This window comes from Brassica napus, chromosome A3 (genome assembly GCF_020379485.1).
Source record: "Brassica napus cultivar Da-Ae chromosome A3, Da-Ae, whole genome shotgun sequence".
Lineage (NCBI taxonomy): Eukaryota > Viridiplantae > Streptophyta > Magnoliopsida > Brassicales > Brassicaceae > Brassica > Brassica napus.
In genome coordinates this window covers 84,383-111,077 of record NC_063436.1, presented here as the reverse complement: position 1 = coordinate 111,077, position 26,695 = coordinate 84,383, and the positions used below count along the sequence as shown (strand labels likewise).

The 26,695-nt window shown below is 38.9% G+C and overlaps 9 protein-coding genes across 11 annotated transcripts; 4 read left to right on the top strand and 5 right to left on the bottom strand.

Moving 5' to 3' along the window:
* Positions 1–69: 69 nt before the first annotated feature.
* Positions 70–1,188, bottom strand: LOC106427244 (gamma-interferon-responsive lysosomal thiol protein-like). Its single transcript, XM_013867978.3, has 5 exons — positions 864–1,188; positions 717–782; positions 488–625; positions 326–418; positions 70–251 (listed from the first exon to the last, which is right to left on the bottom strand). Exons 1-5 carry the CDS (start codon positions 1,098–1,100, stop codon positions 90–92), a joined length of 696 nt encoding a protein of 231 aa, XP_013723432.1. The 5' UTR covers positions 1,101–1,188; the 3' UTR covers positions 70–89.
* Positions 1,189–1,389: 201 nt separating this feature from the next.
* On the top strand, positions 1,390–3,827 carry LOC106427227 (protein TIC 56, chloroplastic). Its single transcript, XM_013867965.3, has 5 exons — positions 1,390–2,162; positions 2,528–2,725; positions 2,817–3,099; positions 3,180–3,342; positions 3,443–3,827. Exons 1-5 carry the CDS (start codon positions 1,478–1,480, stop codon positions 3,671–3,673), a joined length of 1,560 nt encoding a protein of 519 aa, XP_013723419.2. The 5' UTR covers positions 1,390–1,477; the 3' UTR covers positions 3,674–3,827.
* A 1,234-nt stretch (positions 3,828–5,061) lies between these two features.
* On the bottom strand, positions 5,062–7,172 carry LOC106427233 (ferritin-1, chloroplastic-like). The gene is made up of 8 exons (XM_013867968.3): positions 6,372–7,172; positions 6,209–6,292; positions 6,060–6,120; positions 5,882–5,969; positions 5,715–5,776; positions 5,571–5,636; positions 5,421–5,484; positions 5,062–5,307 (listed from the first exon to the last, which is right to left on the bottom strand). Exons 1-8 carry the CDS (start codon positions 6,674–6,676, stop codon positions 5,273–5,275), a joined length of 765 nt encoding a protein of 254 aa, XP_013723422.2. The 5' UTR covers positions 6,677–7,172; the 3' UTR covers positions 5,062–5,272.
* Positions 7,173–11,109: 3,937 nt separating this feature from the next.
* BNAA03G00250D (uncharacterized protein At5g01610) lies at positions 11,110–12,454 on the top strand. The gene is made up of 3 exons (XM_013884569.3): positions 11,110–11,409; positions 11,759–11,813; positions 11,945–12,454. Exons 1-3 carry the CDS (start codon positions 11,323–11,325, stop codon positions 12,313–12,315), a joined length of 513 nt encoding a protein of 170 aa, XP_013740023.2. The 5' UTR covers positions 11,110–11,322; the 3' UTR covers positions 12,316–12,454.
* A 234-nt stretch (positions 12,455–12,688) lies between these two features.
* On the top strand, positions 12,689–15,000 carry LOC106427210 (protein trichome birefringence-like 35). Its single transcript, XM_048767795.1, has 5 exons — positions 12,689–13,310; positions 13,425–13,897; positions 13,979–14,175; positions 14,259–14,411; positions 14,492–15,000. Exons 1-5 carry the CDS (start codon positions 13,097–13,099, stop codon positions 14,820–14,822), a joined length of 1,368 nt encoding a protein of 455 aa, XP_048623752.1. The 5' UTR covers positions 12,689–13,096; the 3' UTR covers positions 14,823–15,000.
* Positions 15,001–15,204: 204 nt separating this feature from the next.
* Positions 15,205–20,975, bottom strand: LOC106427200 (protein BREAST CANCER SUSCEPTIBILITY 2 homolog B). Its single transcript, XM_048767817.1, is given in 20 exon segments — positions 15,205–15,309; positions 15,312–15,527; positions 15,607–15,817; positions 15,922–15,984; positions 16,064–16,206; positions 16,456–16,638; positions 16,715–16,913; positions 17,219–17,290; positions 17,377–17,488; positions 17,603–17,684; positions 17,771–17,821; positions 17,930–18,011; positions 18,087–18,272; positions 18,349–18,471; positions 18,641–18,795; positions 18,887–19,011; positions 19,105–20,055; positions 20,222–20,362; positions 20,560–20,673; positions 20,746–20,975. Coding segments are annotated over 20 exon segments (3,459 nt in total). The 5' UTR covers positions 20,891–20,975.
* A 389-nt stretch (positions 20,976–21,364) lies between these two features.
* Positions 21,365–22,368, bottom strand: LOC106427192 (PRA1 family protein B5-like). Its single transcript, XM_013867933.3, has one exon. The coding sequence runs from the start codon at positions 22,105–22,107 to the stop codon at positions 21,487–21,489; it is 621 nt and encodes a 206-aa protein (XP_013723387.2). The 5' UTR covers positions 22,108–22,368; the 3' UTR covers positions 21,365–21,486.
* A 265-nt stretch (positions 22,369–22,633) lies between these two features.
* Positions 22,634–24,112, bottom strand: LOC106427174 (macrophage migration inhibitory factor homolog). 3 transcript variants are annotated; one of them, XM_048767809.1, is made up of 4 exons: positions 23,895–24,112; positions 23,314–23,514; positions 23,086–23,175; positions 22,634–22,842 (listed from the first exon to the last, which is right to left on the bottom strand). In XM_048767809.1, exons 1-3 carry the CDS (start codon positions 24,003–24,005, stop codon positions 23,119–23,121), a joined length of 369 nt encoding a protein of 122 aa, XP_048623766.1. In that variant the 5' UTR covers positions 24,006–24,112; the 3' UTR covers positions 22,634–22,842; positions 23,086–23,118. The 3 variants fall into 3 exon arrangements, with proteins under 3 accessions (XP_048623766.1, XP_013723383.2, XP_013723378.1); XM_013867929.2 differs by lacking the exon at positions 23,086–23,175 and having other exon boundaries at positions 22,634–22,889; XM_013867924.3 differs by lacking the exon at positions 23,086–23,175.
* A 428-nt stretch (positions 24,113–24,540) lies between these two features.
* Positions 24,541–26,387, top strand: LOC106427166 (aldose reductase). Its single transcript, XM_013867907.3, has 8 exons — positions 24,541–24,774; positions 24,857–24,907; positions 25,001–25,074; positions 25,168–25,255; positions 25,335–25,541; positions 25,621–25,692; positions 25,772–26,014; positions 26,197–26,387. The coding sequence occupies exons 1-8, from the start codon at positions 24,631–24,633 to the stop codon at positions 26,284–26,286; spliced, it is 969 nt and encodes a 322-aa protein (XP_013723361.2). The 5' UTR covers positions 24,541–24,630; the 3' UTR covers positions 26,287–26,387.
* Positions 26,388–26,695: the final 308 nt, after the last annotated feature.

Sequence of the window (26,695 nt, the reverse complement as noted above, 5' to 3'; positions counted from 1 at the left end):
AGAAGAAAATTATATAGTGGAGCATATTTTTGAAGGGTAAAATCTTATTTGTCCTAGATAAAGATTCTATGGTTTTCGGATTCAAAATGTTATTGACTGGCATAGCAAACTTGGTGACTATAACTTAGCTTCTCTACTGAACTATTAAGTGTGCTTTGTGTCTCCACCGAATGGTTGAGGTTCCTGCACGCTTCTGGCAACTGGTTGCTTCCATAAGCATTGCATACATACATTACAAAGTTCTGGTAGTTCTGTTCACCAAAGACCAACCACAAAGTTTGAAAAAAACATTATTTCTCCTTTGATCTTGAATGCTATCACTAACCTCTTGAAGTGGTTGGTTGTTCACAACCACCCATGGCACAAATGTATGTGGTGGATTAAGCTCCGAGGTTTCTTCAGCATACTTCAGTTCAAGCTGTGCACATAAAATGTCATATTTGTTTAAAAATTTCCTGTTCTATCTGATGCTGTGAAGAGGAATTACCTGGTGTCCGTACCCACTGATGTAGCAATCAAGGGCTGCTCTGCTCAAACCAACCAATTCGAAACAATCAGCCCATTGTTCGAGCTTGTTTTCCAAGACCAGTCGTTCCGTACAGTAGATGTATCCAACATGCTTCATCTGCAATTGTGCATGACCAACGATGATTAACAGACAAGCCTTTTTATATGGAGACTCTACGGTAACCTTACAAATTTTAAGAGAGACTTACAACATCAGGGTATGCGTCAATTGCACAGACATGAATTGCATTGAGCGCACACTCAGCTTCCCCGTGCTAGAAAAACAGAGAGCATTAATCAAATGCTGCATCCTAACCTTATATACTAATACTACAAATGCAAGAGCAAGAAGAGACCTGGCAGAGAATGGTGCCATCTGGTTTGAAAAGGGTGTTGCCCCATGGAACGAGGTGGAGATCAATGGATGATATTAAGCCGTTTTGGAAGATCTGAGGCAAGTGGTTAACAATGAAATCTGCACAGAAGGGGCATAGAGCTTCGTAGTAGAGACTCAAGGTGACTTTCTGGCTTGAAGACAGAGATAAGAAGAAGCAGAAAAAGATTGTGATGCAGAACCTGACATATGATGCCATTGGTGGAAACAAGAGGTGTTTGATTGACTCTGTGTTTGGGTTAATTCGTTGAGTCGCGCAATAAACAAGCAAAGCATAAAGGCTGTTGTCTAAAGATTCGTTGATGTAATTGTAGTACAAGGCATCCAATCTTCTAAGCTTGGGCGTTTTGACGTTATAACGTTTATTGTGCCGGTGTTTGGCTTGGTTGTAAAACGGCAAGTAGTTATTTAATAAAATTGCAAAACGGCGTGATAGTTTTTGTCACTTGTTCATCATCTACATCTAATCCAAATCCAATCTCCACCTGAGCTTATTTATTTACTCACTCATCCGATAAAAAGGGGGCTCCTCCTAAACCCTTATTTTGTTTCTTCTAGAGAGTTGTAGGAGTAAGAATGTCGTCAATGAACTTCAATCCATTTCAGAACTGGTTCGAGAAACCACCGAACCCAGTTCCATCAATCAACTTCGCTGAATCCTTGTTCCCAAAGTCGCAGTCTCCCCCCAAGTTCGCATCGATTGGGCTTCCAAAGTTCTTAAAGAAGAAGAAGGCAGAGCCAGAAGAAAGGGAGGAGGCAGGGATGTATAAGAAAATGGCGGAGCAGTTCCTGTGGGAGTGCGAGAACAGACCCGACTACAGGCACGCCCCCGAAGTGGATAAGATTCTCAAGGAGGACCCTCTCTTCGACAACAAGGAGAACCCCAGCCCACAGGAGGTCGAGGCCGAGGAGAAATGGTGGGAGAGGTTCCGAACGAGTCCCGTGGTCCAGTTCATGGCGCGCGCGGAGGAGATAGCGGACGACATGAACAAGATGGAGCTGGAGGAGAACGACACTCCGTATCGGAGAGAAGACAGGGACTTGTGGAGAGCCGTGCCCCACGTGCCGGGGCTCGACGGGAGGCCTATGCCGAGGAAGGCCATTAAGACCAAGGAAGAGAGTGATGATAAGTTTTGGGATTTCATGAAGCAGTTCCTCTTCGGCCTCTGGGGATTCCGCCAGAGGCCTTACCCGCCGGGTCGACCCATTGACGTTGCTCAGGCTATTGGTTACAAACGCCTCGAGAAGCGCTACTATGACTGTAACTCCCCCCCTTCCTTCCTTCCTTCCTTCCTTCACTTTCATGTTGTAGATTCTTCTGTGTTTATGAGTTAGGATACTAGTTGGTGCTATTGTAATCCTTGGTTATGATCTAGTGATGGCTATGGGATTCCAAGCTCTTGTTGTTGGAGGCTTTGAGTTCTACCATAACCTTTTGTTTGATCACAAAACTTCTTCACTTGATGATATTCTTCTGCCTTTTAATCTGTTTATCATGTGCGTTAAAAATCCAAGCTTGCGCATGTTGCAGTGTTGTTGAATTGCTGGAATATAATGAAAGTGGTTTTCTTTTTTCCTTTGATGCGTGTGATTATAAGCACTTTTGTTTGCTCTCTCTGTGATTAGTCATAATGAAGACGGGTGGTTGGTGGTACAAGGACCGACTTGGCCGTTCAAGAGGCCCATGCGAGCTTATTACCCTTAAGACAGCTTATGGAGCTGGAATCATTGACAGAGATACTTTCATTTGGGGCGAGGACATGGATGAGTGGGCCCCTATTCACATGGTTTACGGTTTGGAACCTGCTATTGCCACTTGGGAAGGTCTGTATATGGGATCATTTTGAGACCCTCAGACACGAGTTTTTCTATTGAAGTTTGTTGAATATATGTGTATTTTGTTTTGTTTTGGCAGTGAGGCTTGGTGCAGCGGCAACAGCTTTCCTACACAAACTCCAAAAGGGAATACCGCCATGGGTTCCTCTAAAGGGAAGAGAGCCCAAAACATACAAGCAGCTTCAGAAAGAAGCTATTGAGAGCAAGAAACGCGACATGGCAGTTATGGAAGCTAACGATGGTGTTTGGCCTGGACTCAGAACTCCCAGCCATGCTCTCTTTCTTTGGGCCAGTGGCTCTGAACTAACAACCGTCCTCGAATCTGATCACATGCCCAACAAGTTCATCCCCAAACAGCTAAGGTAATTTTTTGATTCATTCCACAAAGACACTCGTCGTAATTTGGATTTGAGTTGCATGACACTCTCTTGATTGTTGTTAGGCAAGAGTTGGCGAAAGTAATACCAGGGTTGAGGCCATGGGAAGTGATAAGCGTAGAGCAAGCAATGGATCAGATAAGCTATGGGGGAGAATGGTACCGTAAGCCACTTGGTACCTACACAACGGGTCCTCCTTACATCAGAGAATGGAACAGGAATGTCAGGGTAAGTTTTCTTCTCATCATCTCTTGTGGTTTGGGCATTTTGTATGTATCTTAGTGAGAAAAATTGATTCAAATATTTTTTCATTATTATTGTTCTGCAGAGATTGTTTAGGATATACTACAACCTGAGTGTGCGAGTGGGGGAGAAGCTGGAGAAGACACTACCAGGATTCAACACAATAATGGAAAAAGTACAGAAAGATTATGAGAGTAGGGTTGCTAAGAGGATGAAGCGGAGGGAGCAGGAGCTGAGAGAAAGGGACTTGAAGAATCATTCTGGCCATAGCGATGAGGAGGAAGAGGATGAAGAGGAGGAGGAGGGGGATAAATGACTAAAGCAAAGGTGAGGAGGACAAGAAAACATCATGTTGTTGTTGTTTTTTATGCTGTGGCATTGGTGTGTGGGGGAGTTTAGTTTCTGGTACTTGTTCTGTTTGACATTGAGAGAGTTTATCTGAGAAAAAGGAACCAACACCAGTTCCATCATTCAGTCTTTTATTTCAATTCCTCTAAATTTCCCATTGATGAGAGATGAGGTCAAATAGAAGAAGAAGCTGATGTGTTAAAAGACAATCAGAGTGTATTTTGGTTCACGCAGAGCCCATAAGAACTAATAATGGGTTTCCAAATTGGGAGGCCCAATTATTATTAGAAGGGTAGTGGGGCCCACCTCTGGGATCATCAAGAGAGAAAGCTCCTCAGTGGTCGGAGAAGGCGATCAATTATTATCACACGATGGCTTCCTGTCCTGTCCTGTCTCTCACAAACAAAACAATGGTCAGTGTTTTTTCTCTCCATCTCTTTCTAAAAATCATTGTTTGTCCTTTTATCTAATTGATTTCCATGAGTAATAATCTCCAACAACCAGTAATTCCTGAGTCTGAGTTTCTTTTTTATTTGAATTTCTGAGACTTGGATGATGACTTTAGGGGATTAAAAAAAAAAAAGGAATCGTGGATGTATCTAGAAGATACCTTTGCCTTTTATGAAGACTACTTGGTGATTATTATATTTGTACAGAGTCTTTTGATTGTGGAGCACTACTACTTCTGTGAAAACGGTTCTTTGTCTTAGGATCCATTCCAGATAGATTCCTTACGCTTTTTTGCTTGTTCCCCCTGTGGTATGAACTTTCTTCTTCGGAAAGAACCTCAAAAAAGCTCACTCAACTTGATTCGCCATTATATATAACAAAATTCTGATTCCTGCTCTTTTACTTAATAATGCCTGCTTAGTGGTCTGAAGAATCTTATTTTATAATCTCTCAATTGATAGCTTAGTGTGGTGTTTTCTTCATACATCATGCTACTTTTCATGTATTCCATAATCCAGAAAAATTGTGGAAACAGAGAGAGGTAATTTTCTTTGTTTCGTAATATATTCTTTTTAAAAAGACTGTCTAGTCTAGTGTTCAGGATAAAATCTAAGAGAGCATCAGATACTAGCTCTGGATCAAGCATAGTGTTTGGAAATTTAAACAACTTGTACCACACTTATGTTAAGTCTCAATTCAAAGATCTTTCCTTTTTAACTCTTCTTTGTTTGCCTTTCAGTTATCCCACTTTAGTGATCAGGCTTCATATTCTTCATCCCCACAGGTTCCTTATTCTGTTTTAATCTTTTGGATTTCAGCACTGCGTTTAATTACAGTGTTTTTCTACCTATTAATCAGAGACTCAAGTCTCCGTTTGTTCATATATATATAGTCAGAACATGAATATGAAACAAAAAAAAACCTTCTTCATAGATTAAACTTAGGAAATTATTACAAAAAAAACATCATCTTAACACACAAAAGCTTACTATTATTACTACTACAATCTTATTTTGCTCCAATAATAACTTCCAGTACTCTAGAAACTTTTACAGAATCAATCTTCTTCGGTTTACTTCTCTTTTAATCTCCCAGAGCATAAAGTGAATTTCCCAGTCTAGTTCAGAAGCATCTGGTCGAAGTGCCAAACTCCTGCAAAAGACACATAAAAATTTAGTAAGCTTTTCTAAAAAACTTACTACTGAAATTCTAGTCCTAGTGAAAATCAAACTGAATATAGGGGCTGTTTAGATCAAACAGCGTACCGTGTCCTTTGCCAACCATCCTTAGCTGGGTGATGAAGTCTGAGATCTTCTTGATTGCTTCAATCTAAGGGGGGGAGAAAAAAAAGGGTTTTAAAAAGTGGGTACTAGTTTCAAGTCACTAGTTAAGAAAACAAACAAAAGAAAGCTCACCTGCTCTCCAAGAAACTCACTCTCAACAAAATCAGCTAACTGTGGGTCATTGTTCTCTGATGCCACCTGTTTTTTTTTAATTATTTTAAGATTAGTGACTGCCCTATTTGATTGACTTTAGATGGATAAGTTTTGGGAACATACTCTGTGAAGGTTTAGAAGCTTCTCGTTGGTCAGTTTCTCCAGAGACAGGGCCAACTCCATTGCTGAAAGTAATATAGATTAGTATAAGACCATTTCAAATCTGTGTACACACTTAATCAAGAATGTTAGTATTTTTTTTGTTGTATAAATATAGAAAATATATATACCATATAAGGCATCTCCTTTTTCAGCATGTTCAAAATCAGAGATAGGGGAGACGATAGGGTGGAGTGTCACTCTTCCTCCTCTTTTGTTCTATACACATATACATAAACCATATATATTAACATCAATCACTATTCTTTCAACATCTAGAAGAAGAAGAAGAAAAAAAGAGAGGGAAACCTGGTACTCCATAAACTTCTCAGCGTGCTCTCTTTCTTCATCACTTGATTCCTTGAAAAATCTGAAACCAAGTTTATCATATTATTAAATTTTTGCTTTAGTTAGATTAAGATTGAAAGGCAGTAGTAGTAGTAGTAAGAAAAAGTTACTTGGCAAGACCCATGAGAGCAACGTTGTCTCTGTCGAAGTAGGCGTACATTGAATGGTAAACATACGACACGTTGTATTCCACACTGTCCAAATATCAACCTCTGTTAATATCTAATCTTGTCGTAACAACATTTAAACAGGAAAAGAAGAAAGGATGCTTACTTGATTTGCTCGTTAATGGCAGCCTCGCAAGAGTCGGCATACCTCTGGCGAGCGAGGGAGGCATTAGATGTGATTGGAATGGCCAGATCGGCTTTCTTCACCTCCTCGAACGGCTGGAACACCACTCCTGTCATCGGCATATTGTTTGTGTCTACCGTTGAGGACGCAACCACCACTCCTCTGCCGCCAGTATGCCTTGAGAAGCTCAGAGACGTAACAGACGGAGAGGCAGAGGAGGAGACGCCATGGGGGAGCAGTGACACAGCGGGCTTAGCCGTGAAAGAAGAGAGCGCCTTGGAGGCCATAAGGTTTTCTTTTCTATTGGAATGGGAAAGGTGTTTAGGTTTATGGCTGCTGCTGTTGATGATGATGATAAGAGAGGAGGAGAAGTGGGGCTTAAATAAGAGGGAAATGGCGTGTGGTCACCGTTGGATCATGATCCACGTGGAGGGCGTAGATAAGACCAGATGTAGGGGCGTGTGGCGGCCTCGTGCATCATCCAATGGGATAGTGTGAACGTGAGGATATTCGATTCCACGTTAGCATCTCTCTCTTATCAGATTAAAGTTTGTCTGCTTTCTCTTTTGTCCCTCCGAATCTTTTTTCTTTTTACCATTTCGTCTCCCCCACTCTCGCGTTGCCACACTTCCATTTCCTACTCGCTCTCTCCCCTCCAGAGCCCTTTCATTTTTGGAACTAATTTTATAATAATATCTCATAAATCAGATAAATGTGTATGTATAATGTGTGTAAATAAATTCTAGTTCATCTATTTGGAGTTGGAGATAAATATCAAATACAATTGTGTTGACCAAAAGAAAGAAAAGTATGATAACGTGTACAACGACGTCAAACGTGTAACATTCTATGATGCATATCTACTCGTAGGAAATGGGGTAGAGATTGAAGTATTTATCTTTTCGGCTAATAGATTATATATTTTAAAAAATATATTTTAAAATTATATCTGAAATTACTAGAGCCATGAGTCATTGAGGTAGAATGTTCCAAAGCCATCTAGACCATTATGTGGTCTTTATATTATCGAGAAAGAGGTAACAACCCCCCTCCCTTTACTTCGTACATCATACTGTATAAGAGAAGCGAGTAAGGAACAATCTGAACCAAAGCGTGTGTGAAATTTAAAAGTCCCATATAGTTTCCTGTCTTTATCTGAGACAATTACACGTTGGTATAAGTACAACGTGGACCTCACTAGTCATGCTTTCGACAAAAACCAAAATTTCTCCTTTTTTCTTTTTTAGTGAATTTAATAATATCAGATTTGTTAAGCTTCGATGTTAGGCTAGCCAGAGGAAAAGTTTATGTAAAGGTCTAAAAAGATAAGAATTGGGTTTGGTTTTATATTCTTGGCTTTGATATTTCCACAGATTTTGATCGGTTCCTGACTCTGTCACTCGCAAAGAGAAAGGTAGGCTCTAAAATGTTGGGACTTTGATATTTTCCACGTTATTTCATAAAAAAAAGCTGAAGTTTCTGTAGAAAATACTCACAATTTAGCTAACACACGACAACTATTGAGAAGATCAATCTTAAGTTGTCATTTTATACACCAACAAAGTCATATTTCCCTATCTATATATCTATATATATTGTTTGATCAAAAATATATAATATTATATGTGCAATTCTCTCAAATAACTATTTTTAAGTTTTTGTCACAAAAATAGCTCTGAATAAAGAAAATAACCAAAATAACTCAATTTTATTTTGAAATTTTTAATATTTTTTTTAAAGAAAAATTCCTTAGGATAGGCCTAAAAAGGTTTTTTCACAAATATAGATCTTAAAAATAAAAATGACCAAAATAGATTTAAATATTTTGTCAAAATAAATAAATATACACTTATACTCCTAGGGATAATTAATCTAGACATTAGAGTTTAGAGTTAAAGGAGTGGGGTTTAGGGTTTATGGTTTAAGGTTTAAGTTTAGGGTTTAGAGTTGAAGAGTGGGGTTTAGGAAATAAGATTTCAAATTTAAAAAAAATTAAAATTTTCAAAATAAAAAAAATGCTATTTTGGTCATTTTAGTTTTTGAGGTCTATTTTTGTGACAAAAAATTTAAAAAGTCTATTTGAGAGAATTGTCATTTTTAAAATTTGAAACTCTATCTCCAAAACCCAACCCATTAACTCTAAACCATAAGTCTATTTGTTTATAAAACTTATTTTTTTCATTGGTAGCTATATTTGTGACAAAAACTTAAAAAGGAATATCCTATAATTTTTTATATATATATTGTTTGGATGTTACTGTGTCTTGGAAGGGATTCAAACATAAAAGAAATAAAAGTAAATGGGAGCAATAGTAATAGGGGAAATGGAAAAAGATATAATGCAAAATTTATAGAGAACACACACATTGATCAAAAAAAAAAAATAGAGAACACACACTAATTCAAGGGAGAATTTGCGAGATATCTAAGTTTGGTAGTTTAATTAAGTGCAGGTCAATGATTTTGACATAATTAGGGAAGTAACAAATGTGTCTCCTTTCATCCGGTTATAACCCTCTGTCTTACAAGTAGCAGGTGAAGGGAAAAAATTAAGTCCACGTCGTCCATGTGAAATATGTGTATTTATCGGTGACAAATGATAAAGAGTGATGTTGACACCAACTTATGTGGCCCACAATTTATGTGACATTTGCATAACTTACGAAAGAAAAATGAACCACGTCACTTTAATTTTTTACCACATTAATAAACAGAAATAAAAGAAGATTAATGCATGAAGAATTTAATGCTTACCAGATTGCGTGTATACTATTCTATCTTGGTTACGCATGTACTATTATATCTCACTCAAACCTCTATTGAAAACTATACAAGACACACCACTGATAAATAAAGAAAGGATAATTAGTTATTTGAGTTTAAGATTTATATAGTATGGTTTACTATACCCAAATCTTTACTTAGTAAATCTAAACCCTAGGCAGGAACCTATAAACCCAAATACAATCTATAAATTGTTTTCCAATATTAAACACTTGAAAGCACATTTACTTGAAATAAATAGATTAAGCTAAACCCTAATCAAGAAAATATAAACCCAAATAGAATATATATAATATGGTTTACTATACCCAAGCCTTTACTTAGTAAATCTAAACCCTAAACTCTAATCACTAAACCCTAATTCAAATATAAACCCTAAACCCAAATATAAACGCAAAATCCAAATAGAATGGAACAAAATAAATAACATAGTACATATTGGTGAAACTATAAAATATCTATGATTGCATGAAAGAAGTTAATGCTCACCCCAACCATACCCCCTCACCTTCTAAATACTAAACCTTACATTCTAGTCACTAAACCCTAATCCAAATATACCCTAAACCTAAATAAATAGATTAAGCTAAACCCTAATCAAGGAAGTATAAACCCAAATAGAATGTATATAATATGGTTTACTATACACAAACCTTTACTTAGTAAATCTAAACCCTAGGCAGGAACCTATAAACCCAAATACAATCTATACATTGTTTTCCAATATTTAACACTTGAAATCACATTTACTTGGTTAGCATATTGCATATCTTATATTCCATATAGTCTAAGTAGTATAGTACGAATGTTCCAAATAATCAAATTTTTCCAACACTCGAAAAATGAATTTCATATTACAATCAATCACACAAATTGACAAAGAAGAGACCTATCAAAATTAAAAACATGACATATTATTACTTTTTTAAGGAGTAGTATAGAAATATGTCTCAAATAGTATGGTAACCGTACATAAGTAGTTGTACTTAAAAATATATACTATACTATTCATTTCACCAAATATAGTATAGACGACGAATTCATCTTCTTCAATTCTTCTTTTTTTAGACAGGCTGATACACATTCATTTCGTTCACCACCATATAGAGATCATCTTCATCTCTTCTCTTTTTCCCGACACGATGATGCTTTAACCGATTCGCCGTCGTTGTTCTTCACCTCTAGATCTGTAAAACAAAATCAGAAACGAAAACAGAGTATGTAAACAAAATCATGATTGTGAGAATCAATTGATTTAAGGAAAAAAAAGAAATTTTTTTTGTGTGTGCTTACTGTCTATGCTTTCATCGCTGTCTGTTCTTGTCTGTTCTTCACCACTGGATCTTTAAAACAAAAACAGAAAAGAAAACAGAGTATGCAAACAAAAGTATGATTGTGAGAATCAATTGATTTTTAAAAAAAAAAAAAATGAAAGAGTTGTTGTGTGTGCTCACCGTCTATGACTTCATTGTTGTCTCTTCTTTAGAACAATTGATTGTTCTTTTGGTGAAGTATTGAAAGAGAAGAATTATGTGACAGTAGAAAATGTATGATTTTTTTGATAATCTGAAGAAGAAAGAGAAACACTGGAAAGAGGTGGTGGAGTAGAGACGTGGAGGTGGTTGTGATTGATTAGAAGATGTGGCTAAAAGTTTTTTATATTTTTTTTAATTATTTTTGTTAGTAGGTTTCACCGGTTGATTGCAAGGGTAATATGGCAATAATCTATAATGTGTACAGTGTATATTGAAAAAACAGGGTTTTTAGTTAGTGGATAAATTATAATTTGTTTGATTGATGTTGGATGCAATTCTCCCTAATTCAATGACAATCTGGATCGGATGATGTATTTATTTTCGTACTTGCTGTTTCGATAAAAGTCACGTACAGGTGGGTTCTGCTCATTTACTACGTGTCATATATCAATTGGCTTGCTGGATATAGTTACAGAACAATTAAAAAAAAAATCCAACGAGGCGAAGGCGAGACGGAGTGGTACACAACCTTTGTTCCTTCCTTCATTCCCCCTATAGAAGAGACAAGAAAAGAGAAGATAAGAGCTTCTTCTTCTTTGTCGTCTCTTCTGTTAAGAAAAAGAAGTCTCACTGCTTCCCTTGTTTGATCTCTGAAAAAGGAATCTGTCTTTGCAATGGATCAGATGTTCAACAAGGTTGGATCCTACTGGTTAGGTCAGAAGGCGAACAAGCAATTTGACTCTGTTGGTGACGATATCAACGTACGTTTTCATATATCTTACGTCTTATCAACCCCCTTTATAATTAGAGGGTCCAAGGTTTTTTGCTGCTTGTGTGCGGTATCTTGATCGATCTTGATAAATCATCTTTCGGACTCTATGAATTTTCGTATATGCATGCAGCATGATCTCTTCATCATATGAAAATATATCGTAGCTCTAGTATGCCTCATGCAGTTGAACAAATGTTGAGGCCATGCATTTGTGTGATTCTCAATTTTTTTTTCTTTTCTATAATGTTTTTCTTATCTTAATATGATGATTCTCATTGCCATGCTCATATAGTCATATGACATTCTTGTTTTTTTTGTTTTTGTTTTTCTCCTACCAGTCGATATCAACGAGCATCGAAGGAGGAGCAAAATGGTTGGTCAACAAATTCAAAGGTATCTTGTCTTGAGTCTTTGACAATTATTCCATAATATATGATCCACCACATAATATTACAACAAAAATAAGGTTAGAGAAATAAATAACACGTACGGTTACTGGATTCTCTTCTTAATTAATTCACCAGGAACAATGCAGAAGCCGTTGCCTGAGTTGCTGAAAGAATATGATTTGCCTGTGGGTATCTTCCCACGCGATGCTACAAACTACGAGTTCGATGAACAGACCAAGAAACTGACGGTGCTGATTCCATCAGTCTGCGAAGTTGGGTACAAGGATTCATCCGTCCTCAAATTCACCACAACAGTAACGGGATATCTGGAGAAAGGGAAGCTAAGTGAGGTGGAAGGGATGAAGACAAAAGTGATGATATGGGTGAAAGTCACAAGCATCTCTGCGGACTCATCAAAGGTGTATTTCACTGCGGGGATGAAGAAGAGCAGAAACCGAGATGCTTATGAGGTTCTTAGAGATGGCGTTCGAGTTGATAAATTCTAACTCCATCTTGCTGATATATTTTCATCTGTTATCAATTCAATTATGAAGTTTCAAGCTTTTTATGGGTTTGCATGATGGTGTTATTGATTTGAAAGAATTAACTTGTGCTGCATGAATCAAATTGAAGAAGATGAATATTCTTGGTTTTGTGTAAAACAAATTCCATGACTCTACATTGTGCAAACCCCAAAAATGATCAGGTTTTAATAATCATTTAACGAAGTTTGGATAGAAACGGTTGATCAAAAAAAGGATAGAAACTGTAAATATTCTTTGTAGCTGGAAACATATCCCATTAGAATTAGACTATTTAGTATACGCATACAAAGATCATATAGAGTAAGACCCAAAAAAGAAAAGAGAGCATATTAAGGTAGATAACCAAAGAGTGAGTTAAGATTAGGAATTGAGAATTTACTATGATAAGACATATGGTTGAATTACCACCCCAAAAAAGGGGGAACATTGGTAATTACTACTAGATTAATGTTGATAACTCACTCGCAGTTGATGCGCGTTTACAAAAAGCAACTGATTCCTCCAAATAAAATATGAATAGTGTTATAAATAAATGAGCTCAAATCAATCAAAGCACAAGCAGTAAAGAAGAGAGAGAGAGAGAGAGGTCGGTGGAGGAGGAGGGATTGAATACAAAAGATACCACCCGAGTGAGTTGTGACTTGTGACGAGAACGTGAAGTAAACCAATTTTGGGAATTTTAAATAAAAACAAGGAAGAAGACTTCTTCTTTCTTCTTCATCATCTACTTTGGGGCTGTGAGATGTCGCAGAGATGGAGCAGGAAGAAGAGCCGGCTTCCACTAGCTGGTCTACTCTTCATGCTCGCACTCGCCGTCACCTTTATGGTCCTCTACAACGAGCGTAGCATCCAGCAGATCCACCTCCATCACAACACTATTCGCGAGCAAGATCTCCCACAAACTTCCACCTTTACTTCTTTCGTCCACCCCAATCTTCCTCCTCCCAATAATCTCGGTACTCTCAATTGAACTGATTCCTACTTTCTAGTTCATTCTATGTGTTTGTTTAATCCTATCAACCCTTACGAATTGGCCTGATTCTGTTTAATATATAAAAAAACTATGGCAGAGGTTTTGGATAGATACAGCCGATGCAACTCGACGAATGAGTACAGTGGCAAGAAAATCGGATGGGTTGACCATATGAGTGGTCAAGGATCTGACTTTGTTGCTGCTGCTGCAAAGGAGGAGATATGTGATGTCTTCTCTGGGAAATGGGTCTTTGATAATTCTTCTTCCTCCTACCCACTACACAAGGAATCTGACTGCCCCTACATGTCTGACCAGCTTGCTTGCCAGAAGCATGGCAGGCCTGATTTGGAGTATCAACACTGGAGATGGCAACCTCATCCCCCCTGCAACTTGAAAAGGTGGAATGTGACCGAGATGTGGGAGATGCTGAGGGGAAAGAGATTGATGTTTGTTGGAGACTCTTTAAACAGAGGCCAATGGATCTCTATGGTCTGTCTCTTACAGTCTGTTATCCCGCGTGACAAGCAATCCATGTCTCCTAACGCTCACCTCACCATCTTCAGGGCTGAGGTAATATTAACTACTTCTTTTTATAATAAAACACTTCAAAACTACCTCCGTTTTTGGTGCGACTGATCGATCACTCTGCAGGATTACAATGCCACGGTGGAATTTCTGTGGGCTCCATTGCTCGTCGAATCCAACTCTGATGACCCGGTCAATCACAGGCTGGATGAACGGATCATCCGACCAGATTCAGTTCTCAAACATGCTTCAAAGTGGCAACATGCTGATATCCTAATCTTCAACACATACTTGTGGTGGAGGCAAGGTCCTGTCAAGATCCAGTAAGTAGTATATACATGTAGACATCATTGTCGGCATCGTCTGTTTTGGTACTTGAACTCATATGCGTATATTCGAACTAAAGATGGAGCAGCGAAGAAAAAGGATCATGCGAGGAGGTGAATGGCGCCGAGGGAATGGAAATGGCTATGAATGCGTGGGCTCATTGGATTTCCAACAATGTCGATCCAAACACTAAGCGGGTCTTCTTCGTTACAATGTCTCCTACACATCAATGGTATAGCAATCAAAATATTTATCTCTCATTATCTTCTCTTAACAAATCAAAATTTCACTCACTCTGTTTGTTGTTAACAGGAGCCGAGAGTGGAACCCGGGAAGCGAGGGAAACTGCTACGGGGAGAAGAAGCCGATAGAGGAAGAGACTTACTGGGGTAGTGGGTCGGATATTCCGACAATGAGGATGGTGGAGAGAGTGTTGAGGGGATTGGGACCAAAGGTCTCAGTTATCAACATCACACAGTTGTCTGAGTATCGTAAAGATGGTCATCCCTCTGTGTACCGGAAATTCTGGGAACCTCTAAACGATGACAGGTTGAAAAATCCTGCGTCCTATTCAGATTGCATTCATTGGTGTGTACCTGGTGTTCCTGATGTCTGGAATCAATTGCTTTTCCATTTTTTGTGATCGTTACGAATTCCTCCCTTGCGAGCTAGTTTATTTTTGTCTAAATGATATGTTTTCGTTTTCTATAACACACAATCTTTCGATTCCGGATTATGTAATTGTAGCATTCAAGCTTCAGAGTTGTGTACATTGTGTTTTGAAAATATAATGCAAACATCAGGTCAAATTTCCGTGATAATTTGGACAGGTAACACTAAGCAAAGATGGGTTATTAATGAACAAAATAAGCAAGCAGCAGCGGTAGACAACTTAACACTTACGAACAAGAAAATTGTCAAGAGAAGAAAGAGATACATGTAATAATTATTCACCTTGAGCATGTTGAAGCACCGATTATAAATAGAACTCTCTGCCTAAGTTTATAGGTTACCTGACAATTTAATTAAAGCAAAACAAAAACCAGTAAACCAAGTAATCTGAAAATACCAAAACATTTGTGAACCAACCAAAACCTGGCAGAAAAACCAATTGCCGAGCCAAAAAAAGAAGAAGATAAATAAATATAGATAGAGGTACAAGAAGAGAACGAACCGAGTTGGAAGAAGAGAGCTTTGCCCAAGTTTGGATATGGGAACTGCTGGTTTTGAGGTGAGAGGAGTAAGCAGCTTCTGCGTTTATGGAATACACTGAGTTCTCTGTTGCCTCTCCAACCCACATATCGTTTTTCGCATCCTTTGCTCTTTTTATTAGGTTGCAAAATCCTACCTGCCAAACATATAAGACAAAACACTTACAAAATTATTTCTCTCTGTCTCAGTGAGAAGATTTTTAAATTGTACAATACCACGGATCCGACAAGACTATGGCTGATGTGGGGAGTGGGCAAGTCATCCATGGATGGGGTACTGAAGCTTATAGCAAGAAGACTGTTTGAGATTTCCCCTGAACGTGAGCGTTGAGTAGATCCATCTGTCACAAACACCCACTGCTTCTTTTGCTCAACATCCGTGTATACATTTCCAACATATACAACGTACGCAGCGATATCAAATTCACTGAAACAATAATTATCAGATATGTTGTTAGTGTACATAGATTAGCAAAGTGAGAGTCTGGTAAAGAGTGTACATAAAAAAAAGAAGCTTGGAATGAGATTAACCTTGAAAGAGGAATTCCACCAAAATTTGACAAAGAAATGGGTTTACGGGGGTTGAAAAAGGGCCTGAAGCAACAGAGGGAGATACAATATGAGAGATAGATTCAGGTATGCGTACAAAAGAAAGTCCACAATAACAACTTACTGAAAACTTGAAGAAGCTTTTGGAGACAAAGGCTCCCATCTTGAGCTAGACCCTCTGGCATGTAAGTAAAGTGTTTCCGAGTCTGATATCGTCGGTACTAGCCCTTTCACTATGTATATTTTCCCCTCTGTCAACTCGGTTCTCTGTCACAATAGTAGTAGAAAATGAAAAAAAAGAAAAGAAATCTCAAGTACAAAAATTGCTCAACCTAATGGATGATACTCGTTTATTCATTGATGGTCACGGTTTTCTGATATGAACTTTCAGTCCATACAAGGTTCACAGCAACCCTGACAAGCTTATGATTGGAACTCAACCTTATATCTATGCTCATTTGTGCGTAAACTTATAACACGTGCATGAATTTTTCAGCTATACGCATTTCAATGTACCTGTCTCTCCGTTGGATTCCAGATGGTTACTATGCCTTCTTTTGGATTGTGTTCTCCTTCATAACTTAAACTCGTCAGTCCAACAAGCCTAATCCTCATGACTGGGGTGACATCCCTTTCACTTAAGCCAGCTTCTTCCAGAGCTTTTGCCACTGATTTTTCCATCTGTATTTGTTTGGCTGCCTGTGGTTTAGAAACTAAAACTGTTAATTAATTTGGCGCTTAACGATCTAGTAAGAAAAGACAAACAATATTCTACCTCAAATTTTGATTTATATGTAGTGAAAGATGTCAACTGCTCCAGACTCATTTCTGCCATTAGGAGTTCAGGTTCAGAAGCAGTCTCTAACAGCTTAAAGACCTTTGCTCCTTCCTCACTGTCAGTGTCGTTCTGGCTGTGGACACCATTTACTCCTCTCTCGTACTCACACATAAGACCCTCAACAAGAGCTGAGCGCCTACAGCGAACAGAAAAAATAAACAGGTAGAGATCAGAGGAACTGAAATATTAAGCTCGTGTTGGTTAAGCAACAAAGCCAGTTGATTAGAGTAATAGGTCAATCTATCCGTATTCAAAAGCTCAGAAGATTTTCTATTATATACAAATATTGTTTGTATGTCCTTAAAAAATGCCACTTCGAACCTAAAATTCTGTATGTAAAGAACCTTTCCAGCTTTTGTGGATTACTCATGACACTATACAAGAGATGCATGTGCCAAAATTGTTAAATAACTGCCCAGTAAAGTTTAAATGGAAACTTGCCTCTGGTTATGCAACTCAGTCATTCTACTTTCCATTCTCTCTGATCGAATAATTGACTTCCTTTCACCTAACCTGAATATGCCGAGCAAATAAGTTTTTACCAGAAGTATACAAGGGACCAAGTTGCATTGCGTTAAAAGGTACACATTTATATTGACCTTTCCTTGTACAGGATAGGGTATATTCGTGTGATTCCAGCTAACGTTTTAGGCACTGGACCCCCATTGCCCTTGATACAGTTGAAGGCCAGAGGAACACCAACTTCTTTACCTTGAAGAAGAGAATATAATCAGTCAATATAAAGAAAACAATACGAAAGCACAGTCACTACGAAAAAAAATAGCTTAGAGGATGTAGTGAGGTCCACATCACAAAGCTACTTACAGAATCCTAGTCGGTCCGCCCAGTGAGCTCTGTACGTCCCATTAATATTCAACAGCAAACAAATCGTATTTGAAATCACTGCCTGAAAGTTCGGTTGGATGAAATCATGAAGCAACCAACATGCTAAAGTTTCAGAAGCTCAAATAAAAATTCTAAAAGTCTAAAAACCTCAAGAGGTGATGTTGGTGTAGCCCAGCCAGACAGTCCTGCCCCAAGGATCTTCAGATAGGAAATAAGAACGTATGCATGCTGTAAGTCAGTGATCTAACAAAAAAAAAATGTGTATCGCCAAACTACATATATAAACCTTGCAGGAAAATAACTTACTCGAAGCTTCTGTCCAACAAACAATTTTCCAGCGTTCAGCTGCTTTGTCAGGCTGACATCCAGGGCAGCATTCATAGAGTACCTGTGATTCTAAAAAAAAATCATGAGGAAATGAGACAAGAAAACTGGTATCCAAACAACAATAGTAATTTCATACCACCCATCACTGAGCTCTACTTTCACATTGCTGCCACTACCAGAACCAAGTGCTTCCTGAGAATCATTATCCGTCTTTGGATAAATAGCTGATATGTAGAGCACCATCATTGAAGAAGCTGGAGCGTCACCACTCAGAATCTTCTTGATTGCAGAGCAGTGACCATGATTGACCTCTCGCTCATATCTACGTAGGTAGATTAACCATGTTAGATTTCGCATGAGCTCAAAAGACAACGAGCTGTGTTGAACGATTGAGAAACCTGTATTTCAGTTCTTCGAGAACATTGGTGATAGTCAGAAAATTTCCTCTACATATGAGTGGGTAGCACGTCTCGTAGCATGCAAGTTTCCAGACGATCCATCTGTAGTGATTAATGATCCACCTAGTGCACATATATAGTGACAGATTAATAGGTATAGAAATTATTGGTACTGTCTATCTAAAAAATGAAAATCACATGCGAGACACTGTAGAATGTTCACAAAACATCTCTGATATAATATAGCAATATGATGGGAAACTATAAAGATTTCAAGGGACGGATAAATTACTTTCTAGATGCTTGTTGTAGGGAAGCACCAGACTCAGCCAAAATTTGGAAAAAAGTTTCAGCTCCAACCATATTCGAGGAAGACTCATCACGGAATACATATTTATCTGCATTACTTGATTTGATTCTTCTGACATGGTCTGGCACATAGTTCATCTAAAACCAGCCCGCAATATAGTTTGAGTGATCGAAAAACAAAAAGGTATATATAGCTCAAGATGACGTGAAAGGGATAAAAGATTTATACCTTAGTCGTAACTGTTGGATGCATTCGAAAATAATCCTTGATATATACTCTTGGAGACCTTTCTGGATATCTTGTAGAAAGCACCTTTTTGGAATTAAGTGTATCAGAAGATACGATAGACAAACCTGATCATAGACAAGACACAATAAATCATAAGAGCCAAGCAAATAAAGTACACAAAAAAATAAACATGATATGAAGTTTCCTGAAACTTTTACCACTTAAAGCATGCTGAGCATTTTTCTTTAAAGGAGTTTTGAAGGAGGAATTCCTTGGCCTTTTAAAAGGAGAAACGGAGATTGTCTTTCCCAGTCTTTTCTTTTGGGTACTGTCTTGTTTATTGTTTGCACTGCGATTTGTTATATCAACAAGTGGCTGGCCAAATTGTTTAGCTATTGGAATGAAGCCGTTTGCCTTGGCATTATTCACTGCCATATTTGATGCCAAAGGTCTGTTATATGATACTCCATGTGTAGCAACTTTAGTAGTATTCAGAGCACAGTCTGTTTCATCAACAGCCGCGTCAAATTTCTTGATCAAATTACCCCCTGAAGCTAGATCCTCCAATTTGGCTGATCTGAACTGCTTTGAAGATGACCGAAGAGGAGATACAAAACTAGTTGCCGTATGCTTGTTGCTTGTCTTTCCTTCATAAGCATTATAACCAGTGTTGGCATTTCTATTTTTTATAGCAGTATCACCTAACCTTTGAACTTTCTGTGGTGTAGCAAACTGATCACCTGCTGCTACATCATCAAAGAGAGTCCCCGACTCAGGGTCTCCGAGAAGGTTTCTGGCACGTTTCAATGCCTGAACTGATACTGACAACGTTTTTCCACCAGCAGTCTGAAACATTGTTGGCGGTACAACTGCAGATGTATATAAATTATCTGCTATCTTCTCAAATACATGGCACTCGTATTGTCCTGGAATTTCTGAATGATGCTGAACCCCTGTAGCATGAGTTTTTAACTCAGAGCACCCACGTTTCTGGTGGGAAGAATTGGACCGCTTCACGTGGTTAAATCCATTAAAATCATCTGCTTCGAGTCCTAACAATGCGTTGGCTCTTGACAGACCGGCAGAAGATACAAAAACCTTCTTGTTAGATGCTGTCTGGAAAAAAGAGTTGGGATCACCAAACCCACTCTCCCTGAGAGGAACGTTATCTACACAAATCAAATAGAAGCTTAGTAACATATCAACTGTAGAAGAAACTGTCATTTCTAATAGTCATTCATTCCTTTAACAAAGTAGCAGCTGATAACAAACGAACTCAAGAAAATGTGCAAAAATACTAACCACAAAGAAATAAGGTAGAAGTTGAATGGAAACCTGAGTGAGTGCCAAGAATAGAAAGAGCTTTGGCAATGGAGGAGTCTTTCAATGGGACAGAACGTCCTGAGGCGGTCCTGAACATAGGCAAAGTTGCAGCTGAATCCACTTGGAGACTAGAGCCTCCTATGTTGTGCAAATCTAACAATTTTCAAAACCCATGTCAGTAAGGGGTTGGCAATCTGAAGCTTATAATCTGTAATCCTCTTTAAACATCTCTAAACAAATCACACCAAATGAATGAAACGAACAAGAGATGCAGAAAATTAAAGAGAAGATAATCATCAGGGTGGATTTAGCCTAGCGAATCAAAGTTGTGTAAGAATATGCTGAGGTGCCTGGATGATGATGATGATGTCCATCTTCTAAAATAGATTTGGCTTTTAGAGCTACAGAGTTCCCCAGCCCAGTCCTCAAAATCGCTTCATCCCCTTGTTTAAGATTCGACCATCCTTCATCAAAACAATTAATCTCAGCGCGCCCTCACACATGACAAAACAAATTCACAACAATTAACCAAAAACCTTGGAGCAAGAGATCGTTCATAGAAGGTAGAGGAGCTGTGGATTCAATAGCATAATCTTCCGAGTCCGACTGGAGAATCCGGCCTGCGACTTCCCACCGGAAACAATCGCCGCTTGAATCGGGTAATAACCTCCACGTCGACATTTCTTCAGTGCTGGCCTCTCGAATCCTCTTTTCGACTGATTCAGCCTGCCGAAGAGCTAATTAACTGGATGATTAAGTATTATCCTCCTCCCTATGGATCGGATCATTCTGAAGAAAGGATTGCGGAATTTTTTTTTTTTTTTAGTGTTTCGCAAAATCAAAAGATTTCGGAACGGCGCGAAAAAAGTAAAAAAGCTTATGGGCCGAGAATATGAGACTCGTAATTTTAACTTTGGGCTTTATTCTACCGAAACGGGTATATCAGAGATTGTCGTACTAGACCAATTATGTCATTGTTTGGCCCAATATTACTACGCAGCGCTTTGGAGAGGAAACGACGTAACGTTCCAAGTTTGAACAAGTGAAATGCAGGGCGTTTTAAGGAGATCAAAACAGCACGAGTGTGCTATATGGAAGTGGTTACTATTATTTGCTGACTTGGCTTTTAAAATTCATTTAAAAAAATCTGCTGAGTGAAGAAATTACAGTGTAACAATGGCGAAGGGTTCACAAAGAAATCATATTAACAACAATCTTCATTCTTCACAGTCGAATTCGATACACACACAAAAAAAAACTATTAGATTCTGGTCACACTATACGGCGGAAGACGTAGTAGGGACACCGATGAAAGAGAGGAAACCGGCGGCGGCAGGATCTTGCTCGTCAAGGAAGAGATCATTAGGAGATCTGAAGGCACCATGAACGCAGACCGTCGCTATTCCGACCAAGAGGGCAGATATGAGTACAGATCCAACGCTGGTGAAGAAGATGACTGCGATTGTGGAGAGGATAAGGGCCCCGAGAGTTTCGAGGTCAGAGAAAGATCGGCCGAAGAGGATGAGAGGTCGATCGACTGGACGGAAGAGGTAGAGGAAGAGCCAAGAAGCGGCGAGGCAGACGAGGAGGACGAGAGAGAATGGATGGGCGACAAGAGAGAAAGCGAGGATCAGAGATACGATGCAGACGTAATTCGCCCTGAAATAAGAGGAATTCTTCCGGAGTCGCGAGGCTGCCTCGGAAAGAGAGTCCGGCTTGGCGAAGGCGGATCGATCGAGGAGCTCGGACCATGGACGGCTACGTGACAGACCATCACGGACCGTTTCGGTGAAGCGGTTCATAAATGCACGGACGGCTGGAGGTTGCGATTCGGTTAAGGTTGGGGGCTGACTGGTGGTGGTGGAAACCGGAAGCACATGAGAATCTGACGACACCATTCCAGATTTCTTCTTCTTCTTCAGGGATTATGATCGGATATCGGGTATGTAAAGGAGTTGATCTGAAGGTAGGATGAAGAAGAAGAAGTTACAGATCATCCAGACTATTTTTTACCTACACGCGTTGTTGTGTTACGCATTTATTTATAGACAGTTCCTTACGCGTTTTTCAACTTTCATTTCTGTTGCTTCATCTCACAGATAATCCATATTTTTTTAGTTATGTATCATGCATCTTCATTACTTAGCGCATTTTCACCAGAAAAGTTCCACTGATACGAAGTTTCGTTTACCAAAATGTTCTATAATATTAAAAGCTATTCAAAACGATATATATTATCAACCATTCAACCAATGCCGTGGGTAAATTAATCCGTCAATCTTCTTCTATCCCACATCATGACATCACTAATAATCTCCTTTAAGAACATTTTATCAGAATCCTGATATCCGATTTTACTCAACAAAAATTAAAATATGATCAGATCATCTCAATTATATTTGAAGATGAGCTGTAGCATCATCATAAAACATTAAATGTGCTTCTCTCTGAATGCAATTCCAACAAACGTTACGATAAGTTTACAACAGTAAATAGTTCAAAGGTAGTTGACGATGAGAGAAGCTTGAATTCTAATAATATCACACACGTTCATACATTGGCGATCGATCACATTAACTTATTTCCTGCGACGAAACCTAGAAAGTCGATCCGTTCCAACCAAAGAAGGACCCCTGCACAAAGTAACCAGACGAGAAAAGAAGTGACCTTTCAAGATGGCCTATGGGGATAATAAACAAACAATCAACATGATGAATGCTCGGGGGCTGTATGACCCTTACGAATAACTCAAAACAGACAAAAAAAGATGTGGGGTGTAGACTTTCGGAAATGGTTGCAACGAATGAACTAACTTGATATGGCTTTTTTTTTAAGAGTAGAAAGAAAGTTAGTGGTCTGTCTTATGATGAACTTACACAAGATTTTTCTGTTCTCTATTCAATCATGATCTAGTACTGCTGGTGTAAAGCATGTAAACATTGTGCATATTCTTGACTTTGATGGGCCTAGAGAGATAGATAAACATGGACGAATGAAAACGAGAACCATAGATGCGTGAAAACGAAATCAATCAAAAAAGACATGTGGATCATTATGTTATGTTTAAAGTGCATCAAACCGAGAGAGAGAGGGAAAAGGCTTGCCTTGGTGTCGTAAAACTTGAGGAAGAAGCGAGACTTGGGAACAGAGAGCTTGGTCTCAAGGATGGCGGAGACCGCAGCGCTGAGCTGCTTGTTGACATCGGGGTTAAGGCCACCGATGGAGACAAGTTCACCATAAGCGGCAGGGTCCTCGGTGCCACCAAATGCCATAGGCACTGATCCTTTCAACACAATCATCACATACTGCCCAAATTACCATGAAAAAAAATGCAATTAAATTCAACAAGAAAAAAAAAAACAAGCAAAGAGAAAGCAACTTGTTCGAAAACAAAAATGATCCAACGAGAAATATAAATAAAAGGTGAGGAATAGCCAAGTATTCACCCTATAGATAAAACACAAAGAAAAACCCCAAATCCAATTTTAACATATTTATCTGAGACAAATGAACACTAGAGACAGTCATGAGGCGAGGCGAGGCGAGCAGATCAAGGGGCAAATATCACTGGCTAAAATATCACTGGCTAAAATTATTACTCAATCAAATGATAATAACAATAAACAATCCCTAGATCCCCAAACGAGGATGGAGCAGGTTTAAATCAGGGGGGGGAAGAGAATACGTTCTCAGGCTTGCCGATGATTTTGGCGACGGAAGAGGTAGCTTCGGAGAGGATGGAAGAGGTATCGACGCCGTCGAGGCTAACGTTGGTGGAGATGTTAAGGCACGGCATCTTCTCTTCTTCTTCTTTTTTGTTTGTTTGTTTGTTTCACTCTCTATCACTCACTCGATCGATCCCCAGTCTTCTTTTCGGGAAAGCTGTGTCAGACCAATTATATTCCATCTTTAATTTGGCCCTTTTTATTATTCGCTATGGCCCAACATTTCAGGCCCAATTTATACGATTATAAATATAACCACTTGATTGTGCTGCCGCTCAGCTGAATAGTACTCCCTCCGTTTTTTAATATAAATCGTTTTACAGTTATGCACGTAAATTAAGAAAACCATTAACTTTTTATATTTTCTAAACAAAAACATCATTAATTATTTACTTACTCACAATTCAACCAATAGAAAAATAGAAGATATATTACCATTGGTCATACAACATTAATTATTAATAAATTTTACATAGAAAACCGAAAACGACATATAATTTGGAACAAAAAAATTTCTCTAAAACTACTTATATTAAAAAACGGAGAGAGTATATTTAACTAGTTCGTCTTACTGACAAATTGAAGAGGCAGACCAAGACACGCGGCTCCTCGATGGCTGTCTTATGCCAAGTGGCGGTGCCTGCTTCTGCATTAAATAGGTAGAAGAACTCTAATTACAGAAGCTCGAGGTAGATAATGGCGCATACCACGTTTACGCCGGAAGGGCAGAAGACGGAGTCGTTTAGGCTGTTGAGCGGCCACAAGATCCCAGCCGTTGGACTCGGCACCTGGCAATCTGGCTCTCAAGCCTCCCACGCCGTTTTCACTGCCCTCCTCGAGGTCATTTCTGTCACAACTCTCAAGTTAGTTCTGATCTAGGAATCAATCCTTTAAATGCTATACTCTTCCGTTGATGCTGCAGGGTGGTTATAGGCACATTGATACAGCTTGGGAATATGGTGATCAGAATCAGGTCTCTCTCTTTCTCTTTCTCTTTTTCTTGTTATGTCTGAAAGACAGTTTCTTAGTTTAGATGTAAAAAACAAAAAGTCAACTCTTGTACAAGGTCGGTCAAGGGATGAAGAGGGCTATGCACGCTGGTCTTGAGAGGAGGGACCTTTTCGTGACCTCCAAGCTTTGGTAAACCCACCCATTCCTTTCTTTACTACTTCTTCTTCACTCTTTTTCTAATTGTTTTTTTTTTTTTTTGGAAAAACGTGCGTGTAAGTAAAGGTGTACAGAGTTGTCCCCTGAGAGAGTGCGCCCTGCTCTACAAAATACCCTTCAAGAGCTTCAGTTAGACTACCTTGATCTTTACCTGGTATGTTTTTTTGTTTGTTATTCCCTAGATTGCTGAATATACTTTCTTCATAGTCTTTACAAATTCAAATTATGTGCAGATTCACTGGCCTTTTCGGCTAAGACAAGGAGCGAGTAAGCCACCAAAGGCAGGGGACGTCCTTGAGTTTGACATGGAAGGTGTTTGGAGAGAAATGGAGAAGCTTGTCAAGGACAATCTTGTCAGGAGCATTGGCGTTTGTAACTTCACCATCACTAAGCTCAATAAGCTTCTAGCCTTCGCTGACTTGATCCCTTCCGTTTGCCAGGTTTTTGTATCACTCTCTTTAAATCAATCATCATGTCATGTATGTGTTCATCTACTTACATAGAGTTTGTTAATCTTAGATGGAAATGCATCCTGGTTGGAGAAATGACCAAATGCTCCAACTCTGCAGAATGAATGGTATCCATGTTACAGTAAGTTCAAAACTAATATGATTCTGTGTTCACGTCTCTGGTCGAATATAGATTCACTGCTAACTGAAACTTGCAAAAGGCCTATTCGCCGCTGGGATCTCAAGAAGGTGGGAGAGATCTGATACATGATCAGACAGTGGAGAGGATAGCCAAGAAGCTGAACAAGACGCCAGGGCAGGTACTAGTAAAATGGGGTCTTCAGAGAGGAACAAGTGTTATCCCCAAGTCATCGAATCCAGAGAGAATCAAGGAGAACATCAAAGTTTTTGACTGGGTGATCCCTGACCAAGACTTTGAAGCTCTCAACAGCATCAGTGACCAGGTAGGCTTAGCCTTTTTACCGACCAGAATCTTCTTTATGTTTTAGAACCAGAGTTAGAGAACAGAGCACTCATCTGCTTCTGATTTCTTATAATTGGTCCTTTTATGCTAGTGAGAAATAGAGCACTTCTTGCTTATACTACTCAGGTTTTGATCCCAGTGTTGCAACACTTTTGAACGCAGAAACGAGTGGTGGACGGTGAGGATATGTTCGTCAACAAGAGCGAAGGTCCATTCCGTAGCGTGGCAGATCTATGGGATCATGAAGACTAATCCAACCCCAAGAATATCAAATAAGGTGTCTGTGGTTAAGATCAATCAATGTATATGTTTCTATAATAATAAAATAAAACAAAACAAAGGAGCTTCCTAAAGAATACCATTAAACCCTAATCGACAACAGAGGAAGGAGAGCTTCATTATCCTCTTTAAACACCAGTCTATGTTCTTATAACCATTAAAAACCCAAAAAAAAGAGAGGTAATTAAATGAAGAATTACCAGAATATGAGTGACAAAGTGATACGTCCGCGAGAAGACTGAAAAGAGCTTGGAAGAAGGAAGAGAGAGATGAGACTAGAGAAATGAAGAAGAAGAAGAAGAAGAAGAAGAAGAGAGGAATACCCAATGGGTCATCTCCTCAAAATAGACCGGCAGAGGCTGATCCAAGCCATGGCTCACAT

Bases quoted from the DNA above. Each gene is read 5' to 3' on its own strand.
- LOC106427244 (XM_013867978.3), bottom strand. From the start codon at position 1,100: ATGGCATCATATGTCAGGTTCTGCATCACAATCTTTTTCTGCTTCTTC. The intron at 783-863 runs GTCTCTTCTTGC...CTGTTTTTCTAG, and splicing joins ATGGCACCATTCTCTGCCAG to CACGGGGAAGCTGAGTGTGC. The intron at 419-487 runs GTAATTCCTCTT...TTATGTGCACAG, and splicing joins TCAGTGGGTACGGACACCAG to CTTGAACTGAAGTATGCTGA.
- LOC106427227 (XM_013867965.3), top strand. From the start codon at position 1,478: ATGTCGTCAATGAACTTCAATCCATTTCAGAACTGGTTCGAGAAACCA. The intron at 2,726-2,816 runs GTCTGTATATGG...TTGTTTTGGCAG, and splicing joins TGCTATTGCCACTTGGGAAG to TGAGGCTTGGTGCAGCGGCA. The intron at 3,100-3,179 runs GTAATTTTTTGA...GATTGTTGTTAG, and splicing joins TTCATCCCCAAACAGCTAAG to GCAAGAGTTGGCGAAAGTAA.
- LOC106427233 (XM_013867968.3), bottom strand. From the start codon at position 6,676: ATGGCCTCCAAGGCGCTCTCTTCTTTCACGGCTAAGCCCGCTGTGTCA. The intron at 5,970-6,059 runs GTTTCCCTCTCT...ATATGTGTATAG, and splicing joins AGAAGTTTATGGAGTACCAG to AACAAAAGAGGAGGAAGAGT. The intron at 5,308-5,420 runs GTACGCTGTTTG...TGTCTTTTGCAG, and splicing joins GATGGTTGGCAAAGGACACG to GAGTTTGGCACTTCGACCAG.
- BNAA03G00250D (XM_013884569.3), top strand. From the start codon at position 11,323: ATGGATCAGATGTTCAACAAGGTTGGATCCTACTGGTTAGGTCAGAAG. The intron at 11,410-11,758 runs GTACGTTTTCAT...TTCTCCTACCAG, and splicing joins CTGTTGGTGACGATATCAAC to TCGATATCAACGAGCATCGA. The intron at 11,814-11,944 runs GTATCTTGTCTT...TTAATTCACCAG, and splicing joins GTTGGTCAACAAATTCAAAG to GAACAATGCAGAAGCCGTTG.
- LOC106427210 (XM_048767795.1), top strand. From the start codon at position 13,097: ATGTCGCAGAGATGGAGCAGGAAGAAGAGCCGGCTTCCACTAGCTGGT. The intron at 13,311-13,424 runs GTACTCTCAATT...AAACTATGGCAG, and splicing joins TCCTCCTCCCAATAATCTCG to AGGTTTTGGATAGATACAGC. The intron at 13,898-13,978 runs GTAATATTAACT...ATCACTCTGCAG, and splicing joins TCACCATCTTCAGGGCTGAG to GATTACAATGCCACGGTGGA.
- LOC106427192 (XM_013867933.3), bottom strand. From the start codon at position 22,107: ATGGTGTCGTCAGATTCTCATGTGCTTCCGGTTTCCACCACCACCAGT.
- LOC106427174 (XM_013867929.2), bottom strand. From the start codon at position 24,005: ATGCCGTGCCTTAACATCTCCACCAACGTTAGCCTCGACGGCGTCGAT. The intron at 23,515-23,894 runs GTATTCTCTTCC...TAATTTGGGCAG, and splicing joins TCATCGGCAAGCCTGAGAAC to TATGTGATGATTGTGTTGAA. The intron at 22,890-23,313 runs GCAAGCCTTTTC...TTATCCCCATAG, and splicing joins TCAAGTTTTACGACACCAAG to GCCATCTTGAAAGGTCACTT.
- LOC106427166 (XM_013867907.3), top strand. From the start codon at position 24,631: ATGGCGCATACCACGTTTACGCCGGAAGGGCAGAAGACGGAGTCGTTT. The intron at 24,775-24,856 runs GTCATTTCTGTC...TTGATGCTGCAG, and splicing joins TTTTCACTGCCCTCCTCGAG to GGTGGTTATAGGCACATTGA. The intron at 25,542-25,620 runs GTTTTTGTATCA...TGTTAATCTTAG, and splicing joins TGATCCCTTCCGTTTGCCAG to ATGGAAATGCATCCTGGTTG.